Here is a 10,238-nt window from a genome sequence, read left to right on the forward strand (position 1 = left end):
TGAGGACTCTCTCCACGCAGTTAAGCTGGGGCAATGGCAGAGCTCTCTCCTTTCTTTCCTTCCTGTCTGGTGCTGCCTGTTGTCCAATGTCTGAGAACCTAGTTCATGTAGCTTGTCCATTTTTTTAGTTGTTTAAGGCAGGAGGATATGATACTCCATCATGGTTGGAAGCAGAAATCCACACTTATTAATTTTAATAGTGTGTCTGAAGATTTAAAATTTTTTCCTACACAATCTTGTCATCTACAAATAATGAGAGTTTGCTTTCTCTCCTTACTATTCTTATACTTCTTTTTTGCCTTATTCCATTGGCAAGACCTCTAGTACATTGTTGAATATTAAATATAGCAGACATGCTTGTCTTGTTCTTGATCATAGAAGGCTTTTATATTTGATCATTAAGTATGATTTCTTCTACTTTTTATTGTGGTAAAATACACCTAACATAAACTTACCATTTTAACCATTTTTAAGGTTTTTTTTGTTGTTGTTTAGTAATAGCTACACTCAATAAGGGGCTTGAACTCACAACCCCAAGATCAAGAGTTGCATGCTCTTCCAACTAAGCCAGCCAGGCATCCCCCCCATATTAGCTATTTTAAGTGTACACAATTAAGTACATTTGCACGGTTGTGCGACTATCAACACCAACCATCTGCAAAACTTTTTCATCTTCCTAAAATAAAACTCTGTACCCATTGAACAATGACTTTCTATTACCCTCCCCTAGATCTACTGATCTGCCTTCTGTCTCTATGAATTTGACTATTCTAAGTACCTCATATAAATGGAATCACATGATATTTGTCCTTTTTGGGTCTGGCCTCTTTCATTTAGCATAATGGTTATCAAGTTTCATCCATGCTGTAGCTTGTATGAGTATTTCATTCCTTTTTATAGCTGAATAATAGTCCATTATATGGATATGCCACATTTTATTTATCCATTCATCTGTTAATGGACATTTGGGTTTTTTCCACCTTTTGCTATTATGACTACAACGGCTGTGAATGTTCATGTACAAGTTTTTGTTTGAACACCTGTTTTCACTTCTCTTGGGTATATACATAGGAGCTTGTTTGTGTTTTAAAACTTGTCTGTTTTTGAATATTCTTTATCAGACTATGGAAGTTCCCCTTTTATTTCTAAATAAAATAAATTACCAGAAGTTCCTATCATGAATGGTAATTGAATTTCATCAAATACTTTTTTGTATCTCTTGAGATCAGCTATGATTTTTCCCCTTTATTCTGCTAATGTGATGTTACACTGAGATTTTTTTTCAATATTTTATTTATTTGAGAGTGAGCATGAGCAGTGGGGAGGAGCAGAGGGAGAGGGAGAAGCAGACTCCCCACTGAGCAGGGACCCCCAACATGGGGCTCGATCCCAGGACCCTGGGATCATGACCTGAGCTGAAGGCACACGCTTAACCAACTGAGCCACCCAGGCACCCCTACACTGAGTGATTTTTGTATGTTTGTTTTCGTTTATTATATTCAAATTTTTTATTTAAATTTTCTCCCCCCTGCTTTTTAACATTTCCAATTATATCTCTAACAAGTAAGTAATAATTGCTTCTTAAAAATTGTGGTAAAAGCACATAACATTTATCACTGAACCATTTTAAGTGTATGGTAGTGTTAACTATATTCATATTATTGTATAGCAGAACTGTAGAACTTTTTCATCATGTAAAACTGAAACTGTGTACCCACTGAATAAGTTCCTCATTTTCCCCTTCCCTCAGCCCTTGGCAACCACAATTATAACTTTCTGTTCTGGGAGTTTGAACTACTTTAGATACCCCTAAGTTTTGATTGTCCTTATTGTGGTTCTTGTAGGAAATACGCAGTAGAGTATTTGAGAGTGATGAGACATCATGGTTGGCAATTTATTATCAAATCGTTCAGAAAGCAGGGTTTTTTTCAGAAAAGCATTTTTTCCCAGAAGAGCAGTTCTTTGTGCAATTTTTGCAACTTTGCTAAGAGTTTGAGATGGTTGGAAAACAAAGTTAAGAAAAAGACTGATATTATTTCTTCCTTAAATGTTTAGTATATTTCAGCAGTGAAGCTACCAGGATCTGGAATTTACTGTGCAAGAAAGTTTTTAGTTGTGAATACAATGTCTTTAATAGATATCAGACTATTCTGATTTTCTCTTTCATCTTCTGTCAGTTTGGCAAATTTGTATTTTTCTAAGGAATTTATACCCATTTCATCTAAGTTTTCAAATTTACTGGCATAAGATTGCTTATTATATCCTCTTATAATTGTTTAAAATGTGTAGGATTTATATTGATGTGTCTTTTTTGATCTATTAACATTAGTTATCTGTGACTTCCGTTTGGTCAGTCCTCACCAGAGATTTATCGATTTTATAGTCTTTTCGTTTAACACCCAACTTTTTTTTTTTTTATTTTAAGTAGGCTCCATGCCCATTGTGGGGCTTGAACTCACAACCCTGAGATCAACAGTTATGTGCTTCTACTGACTGAGCCAGCCAGGCATCCCCAAACTTTTGTTTGTTAATTCTCTCACAGTATATATTTGTTTTCTGTTTCATTCATTTCTGTTCTTTCTTTCTCCTACTTTTTTTTAAGATTTTATTTATTTATTTTAGAGAGGGAGAGAGAGAGAGAGAGAGAGAGAGAGAGCAAGGGAGAGGAGCAGAAGGAGAGGAACAAGCAGACTCCATGCTGAGTGCAGAGTCTGATTTGGAGCTCGATCCCACGACCCTGAGTCATGAACCCAGACGAAATCAAGAGTCAGTTGCTTAACTGACTGAGCCACCCAGGCACCCCTCTCCTACGTTCTTCTCCTATTACTTTCACATCTTCTTGAGATGGATGTTTTGAGTCATTGATTTTTAGCCTTCTTTTATTATGGATGCTTTCAGGAATATTTGTGTACAAGTTTTCATATGAACTATATATTCATTTCTCTTGGGTATATGTCTAGGAGTGGAATTGTTGGGACGTATGGTAACTTTATGTTTAGTTTTTGTGGAACTGCCAAACCATTTTCCAGAGTGACTACTCCATCTCACATTCCCACCAGCAATGTAGGAGGACTTCAACTTCTCCATATCCTTAACAACACTTGTATTCTTTTCCAGCTTTATTGAGATATAATTGACAAATAAAAATTGCACATATTTAAAGCATACAGTGTGAGTTTTAACATGTGTACATTGCAAATGATTACCACAGTCAAGCTAATTAACGTTCATCACTTCACATATTATCTTGTGTTCTCTGGAACACTTAAGATCAACTCTCTTAGTAAATTTCAAATATACAATATAGTATTAACTATGGTCACCATGCTGTACATTAGCTCTCTGGAACTTATTCATCCTGCATAATTGACACTTTGTACCCTTTCACCCACATCTCCCCATCTCCTCCATCCTCAAGCCCCTGGCAACCACCATTCTGCTCTCACCTTTTATGAATTCCTATCTGTAGATCCACATACAAGTGAGATCATGCTGTATTTGTCTTCCTGTGTCTGACTTATCTCACTTAGCATAACGTCCTCCCCGGTTCATCCTGGTTGTCACAAATGGCAGGATTTCCTTCTTTTTAAAGGCTCACTAATATTCCATCATATATACATACTACATTTTCTTTATCCCTTCACCTGTCAACAGACACTGAGGTGGTTTTCCTACCTTGGCTATTGTCAATAGCTACAGCGAACCCAGGAGGGAAGATAACACGTGAAAAGCTCATTTCATTTCCTTGGGCTATATACCCACAAGTGGATTAATGGATCATATGGTATATTTTCCAAAGAACCTCCATACTGTTTTCCACAATGCCTCTATCAATTTACATTCCCATCAACAGAGTACAAGAGTACCTTTTTCTCCACACCCTTGTTAGCACCTGTTATCTCTTGTTGTTTTGATAATAGCCATTCCAACAAGTGTAAGGTGATAGCTCATTGTGGTTTTGATTTGCATTTCCGTGATGTCAGAATTAATGATGTTGAGCACCTTTTCATATACTTGTTGGCCATTTGTATGTCTTATTTGGAGAAATGTTGATTGAGGTCCTTTGACCAGTTTTTTTTTTTTAAGATTTTATTTATTTGAAAGAGAGAATGAGATAGAGCACGAGAGGGGGGAGGGTCCAGAGAGAGAAGCAGACTCCCCGCCGAGCAGGGAGCCCGATACGGGACTCGATCCCAGGACTCCAGGATCATGACCTGAGCCGAAGGCAGTCACTTAACCAACTGAGCCACCCAGGCGCCCCCTTTGACCAGTTTTAATTAGGTTATTTGCGGGGGGGGGTTGTTTTTTTGCTATTGAGTTCTTCATATATTTTTGATACTAACTTCTTATCAGATCTAGTTTGCAAATATTTTCTCCCATTTCAGGTGTTGTCCTTGTCACCACTTGTTATTGTCCAATCTTTTTTCTTATCACCTCCAAGTGGGTGTGAAATAGTATCTCATGACTAATGATGTTGAGCATCTTCTCATGTGTTTGTTGCCATTTGCATGTCTTCGGAAAAATGTCTGTTCAAATCAGGTCTATTTTTTTAAAAAGACTTATATATTTGAGAGTTGGGGGGAGCATGATTGGGGGAGGGCAGAAGGAGAGGGAGAAGCAGACTCCCCAGTGAGCAGGGAACCCAATGCAGGGCTCCATCCCAGGGGCCCGGGATCATGACCTGAGCCAAAGGCAGACACTTAACCGACTGAGCCACCGCCAGGCGCCCCAGGTCTTATTATTATCTTTTTAATGTATATTAATCACAATTATTTTAAAGCCTGTATATAATAGGTCTAATATCTGGATCTCCTGTGTCTTTCAAATGTTATTTTTTTTCCTCTTAGTTTTTGGTTATTTGGCCTTATCTTCTGATACGCTGGGTGATTTTAGATATAATGCCAAATATTGCATATGAAAACTTGTAGAGATAATTTGAAGTTTTGAGTGGTGGTATTTCCTCCAGAGACAATTCTTTTTCCTTCTGACAGGCAGGTTAGGATGGAATCAGATGATCTTACTCCAATGAGATTGAAATGATTTGAATCTCAAATTTGAATTTGAGCACTTGGGTGTCTCAGTCGGTGAAGCGTCCTGCCTTCGGCTCAGGTCATGATCCCAGGGTCTGGGATGGAGCCCCGCATCGGGCTCCCTGCTCAGCGGGGAGTCTGCTTCTCCTCTGCCTGCCCGCTCCCCCTGCTTGTGCTCTCTCTCTCTCTTGCTCTCTCTCTGTCTCTGTCAAGTAAATAAATAAAATCTTAAAAAAAAAAAAAAGAAGAAATGATTTGAATCTGGACTTCAGTCTTGTGAGAGTCAGGCTATTTCCAGTTTGTTCTTATCTCTAGCGTGTCAGGGATCCTAACTAAAAGCTGGATTTCTTCCATGACCTCCCCACTTGCCCTGCGAGACTGGCAAAACCTCAGCCCAGCTTCTCAGCTTTGAAGCCACCCACCACTTTCCATTCAGCTTCTCTGCCCTTTCGGTTCCTCTGCTTCAAGCCAAGCTTTCTGGGCTGCATAGGCCTCAAGGGGAAAAGCAGCATCCAAAGTCAGGCCTAACTTTCTGCTCCTCCTCTCTCTAGGATGCCGGTCTTCAAGTCCCTGATGCCTTCATAGCTCTCCATTGACTTCAGAAACTTTTCTTTATAGATATTGATTTTGTTTCCCTTTTCTAGTTCTCAACAGAAGGCTGGTCTGACCTGAGCTAATCAGCATCTCTGGTATTGGAAGTCTCCAATATATTTCTTTATCATACTTTGCCCTGGTTCTCAGTTCAAGAGTTGGAGTCGTAACCACTTAAGTCTACCCTTACTAGAAGAACACACATGCATTTTAACTTAAAGTGTTTATGTATGTATTTATTACTGATGCTCTGACATAGGACCAGTCCTTTTCTGGTAATAACGGTCCACTGATTAGGGTTCACCAGCTCTTACATAAGCCACACCCATAATGTATTCTTTATAGGGTCTAGTTTCCCTTTCCCTAAAAGTGCAGACGTAGTTTTTTTTTTTTTAAGATTTATTTATTGGGGCACCTAGGTGGCTCAGATGTTTAAGCATCTGCCTTCAGCTCAGGTCGTGATCTCTGGGTCCTGGGATCAAACCCTGCATTGGGGTCCCTCCCTCAGTGGGGAGTCTGCTTCTCCCTCTCCCTCTGCCTCTCCCCTTACTTAAAAAAAAAAAATCTTTTAAGATTTTATTTATTCATTTGAGAGAGAGAGCGTGCACGAATGGGGCACAGGGAGAGAATCCCAAGCAGACTCCTCACTGAGTGCAGAGCCCATCATAGGGCTCGATCCCACAACCCATGAGATCATGACCAGAGCCAAAACCAGAGTCAGACGCCTAATTGACTGAGCCACCCACGTGCCCCATGGAGACATAATCTTAAGGCAGTTGTGAAGCAATCTGATTACAGATTCTTTTGAAAGTTTTATTATTTCCCACCCTAAGTGTTTATAAGTATCTCCACCCATGCTTAATTTGACAACCAATGTCCATTTTTTAGCAACTCATTTTTACCTAGTTTTTCCAAAGTATTCAACGTGGCTTTCATAGAAATAACAGTGGTCTTCCCTTTTGCGCATAGTTCTTCTGTTTAACTGAATTACATGTTTAAGTAATGCTTAAATGTTTTGTTGAAATGTTTTAAAGTTTAAATTTTTAATGAAATGGTTAATAAATGACATGTAATTAAGTTACATGTTTAATTAAATGACATAATTACAACAAAAAGTACAATGTGCACATACGGGTTTTAAGAACAGACACCATGAAGCCTGGGTGAGCACAGGACTCAGCTGTTGGGAGCCGAAGATGATCCCAGCAGCAAGGGTTGGGCAGACCACGGGCACTGGTTAGAATGCTTTGTACAGGGGACGGAATGTGCCGGTGAGCGCGTTGAGTGAGCTAAGTGGACGCTAGGTCTGTGAGGCTGGGATAGCGGCAGCCTAAGAGGTAGAGAAGGAGCTCTGGAAGCTGTCAAGTTCTTAAAACTGTGCCTGATACATCATAAGCACTTAATGAGGTTATGTTATTGATGTTATCATGATTGTTTTCATCATCCTTGTCTGGGATGTCTCGAAAAAAATAGGAAGGAGCTCAGATCTGATCCTGCCCTCCTAATCCAGGCCTGTTCGAGCTGAAGCTCTTCTAAAGAGCAACTGGGCAATAATAAGGAAGCTGTGGTGCATCCATGTAATGGAACACTCAGCAGTAAAATGGAATGAGCAATGGGTACACACAGAAACCTGGCTGCATCTCAGGGGCACTATGCTTAGTGAGATGAAAGAAGCCAGTTGCAAAAGGATGCCTACTGTAGGATTCACTTCTATGACCCAGTCTGTTAAAGTCAAGACCATAGCATAATGATGGAGAACAGAGCCACGGTGGCCAGGGGGTTACAGGTGGGGAGGGGGTGTGACTAGACAGGAGAGCACAAGGGAGTTTTTTGAGGGGATGGACCTGTTCTGCCTCCAGATTTGGGTGGTGGTTATTCAAACCTCTACTATGTGTTCAGATTCATAGAACCATATTCTAAAAACAACCAAATGTACCATCTGTTAATTTTTTAACAACTCAATTAAAACTCAAGTCTTAAGTAAGAAGGAGCGTCATGGAGCACATCGCTGTGTCAGGGCCTCTGGGCTGGCCTGGCTGCACGCGCTGCCTGCCTGGTTCTCTGGTCAGCGGGGCCTGTGCACCCAGGCCTCGTCCTCCGCCTGAGCTGGCATCACTCACTGGCTTTTCTCTTCCTTGTGTTAGATCGGAGCTGGAGGGAGCATCACTGGGCTGAAGTTTAACCCTCTTGATACCAACCAGTTTTTCACCTCCTCAATGGAGGGAACAACCAGGCTGCAAGACTTTAAAGGCAACACTCTCCGAGTTTTTACCAGCTCAGGCACCTGCAAGTGAGTAGCCTCACTAGGAGGGAAAGGGCTTCTGGGCTCTCGGTGTAGTTCTGGTGAGAGCGTCCAGATCTCATGTGTGTCCCCCATACCTGACACAGGGGAGAACTGCAGGGTGGCAGCCATGTCCTTACCCTTCCCTCTGAGATTTTCCGTAGCCGCTCTTCCTGCATTCCGGGTGTGTTACTGCTTTAGGGAGAGGTTCTAGAACCTCCGCTCTTCTCAGTGAGGGAAGGGCTTCGGCTCTTCTGTAAGGCGTTCCTGGCTTAGACTAGACCTTATTTCTCATTAGTCAACATGGCATTGGCCTGGAAAGCCACTTAAAGGTTGGAGCAGGAACTAGGAATTTAAGATTCCTGGGGTGTGATGACGTGACCAGTTCCCTGATGGAAGCTGAAAGGGATAGAGTCCTGTCTGCAGAGCACATGGGACACCCCAAGAGCAAGTGGCTGGAGAAATGACAAAATGTTCGGCACCTGGATTTCTGGCCAGAGACATGCCTCTTACTGTTCTCTAAAGAATCCAGGGTATGTGTGAGGGGGGTCTAACTAGCACTGGACGTTATCCTGGGTGGCCCCACAGAGGTCGGGGCAGGAGACGGGATAGACTCAGCTCCACAAGAAACACTCCCTCTGAAAGACATTTGTAGGGGATTTGTAGGCACTGTAGCAAGGATTTGAGCGTTTGAGAGAAAAAAATATGAACCTGAGCTCTCCTGGCCGGGTTTTAGGATCCCTGAAGCAATCCCAACCCCATCCCTTCATCCTCAAGTAGTCTGAGAGACAAAAGAGCAAGACAGAGCTCCTAAAGTTGTGTATACTTTTTTCCCAAAATGTTCAGAAGGGGGCAGAAGTTCCTTTCTCACCAGCTCTGCGGAACAGAGCTGGACAGCCCGTTTGGTTTGCCATCTCCTTTGGCCCAAACGGTAGAGAGGGAAGGGAGAGAGCAATAAACGAGTCCTCCTCAGAACCCAGGGCTCTAGGGGGCAGGCTAGCCGGGGGACTTGCCTTATGGCTCTGAGCAGTGGCTGCTTCAGGGACTCTGACTAACTGGGCACATTTCTAAGCCCCGTCACCCCATCCTCTCTGTCAGACAGTAGACAAGTCCGTGGGCTCCTCACTGGGAGTCTGTGGCAAGACAGTTACTCCTTCAGCAAATACTGATGGAACGTCTACTGTACACTAGACACTGGAGCTACAACAGGGACTGAATGGACCTTGCCTCTGTCCCCAAGAATCTTACAGCACAGTTTCTCCCTCCAGCTTCTGGTTTTGCAGCCTGGATGTGTCTGCCAGAAGCCGAATGGTGGTCACAGGAGACAATGTGGGGCACGTGATCCTGCTCAACATGGATGGCAGGGAGGTGCGTTCTCTCGAGCCCAGGTCCTCCCTTTCTCTCCCTAACCACCCCCCACCCCACCCTGGCCTCCCTGCGCCCCACCTGAACCAAGCCCTTCTCTGCAGCTTTGGAATCTGAGAATGCACAAAAAGAAAGTGACCCACGTGGCCCTGAACCCATGCTGTGATTGGTTCCTGGCCACAGCCTCCGTAGACCAAACAGTGAAAATCTGGGACCTGCGCCAGGTTAGAGGGAAATCCAGCTTCCTCCACTCGCTGCCGCATAGCCATCCTGTCAATGCAGGTGTGATATACCAGACCTCATCCTTCCTGCAGACCCTGCCTGTCCAACCACTTCTGGGGTTTTCCCTCAATGTTTAGAAGCTGCTAGGTTAAACCTCTACCCTGAGAGCATCAGCCAAATGGATGTCTTGGAAACTTTCTGATTCTAGCTGCCTCCAACAGCTGCTAAGTTTCTAGAATTGTTTTTTTTTTTTAAGATTTATTTTTTTTAGAGAGAGCACAAGCAGGGGTTGGGGCAAAGGGAGAGGGACACACGGACTTCCCGCTGAGCAAGGACGCTGAGATCACAACCTGAGCCGAAATCAAGAGTCGGCGGCCTAACCGACTGAGCCACCCAGGTGCCCCAAGTTTCTAGAATGTTTTTGTTCACAGTCCAGAGTCACCTCCTCCCTTCCACCCCTGCCTAGAGAGGAGTGGGAGAGAGGGGTGCCCCTGCAGGAGAAGGCCTGTGGCAGCCAGGATAACAAGGGCCTGGGGTTCCTTCAGCTCTGGGGCTTTTCACTTGCCAGCTTGTTTCAGTCCTGATGGAGCCCAGCTCCTGACTACTGACCAGAAGAGTGAGCTCCGGGTTTACTCGGCCTCCCAGTGGGACTGCCCCCCAAGCCTGATCCCACACCCTCACCGCCACTTCCAGCACCTGACGCCCATCAAGGTAAGTGATGGAGGCAGGGAGCTGTGATCACAGGGACG

General features: G+C 43.3%; 1 protein-coding gene across 4 annotated transcripts in view; it reads left to right on the forward strand.

Annotated features, from left to right (window-relative positions):
* The window catches only part of DDB2 (damage specific DNA binding protein 2), a 36,526-nt gene that overhangs the window by 24,126 nt on the left and 2,162 nt on the right, over positions 1-10,238 (forward strand). For all 4 annotated transcript variants that reach the window (XM_035722644.1, XM_035722645.1, XM_035722646.1 and 1 more), the window contains 4 exons: positions 7,766-7,911; positions 9,171-9,270; positions 9,372-9,549; positions 10,058-10,200. In XM_035722644.1, the coding sequence (XP_035578537.1) occupies positions 7,766-7,911; positions 9,171-9,270; positions 9,372-9,549; positions 10,058-10,200 (567 nt within the window). The remainder of the gene's footprint in view (positions 1-7,765; positions 7,912-9,170; positions 9,271-9,371; positions 9,550-10,057; positions 10,201-10,238) is intronic.

This window comes from Zalophus californianus, chromosome 11 (assembly GCF_009762305.2).
Source record: "Zalophus californianus isolate mZalCal1 chromosome 11, mZalCal1.pri.v2, whole genome shotgun sequence".
In the NCBI taxonomy this organism is placed as follows: domain Eukaryota; kingdom Metazoa; phylum Chordata; class Mammalia; order Carnivora; family Otariidae; genus Zalophus; species Zalophus californianus.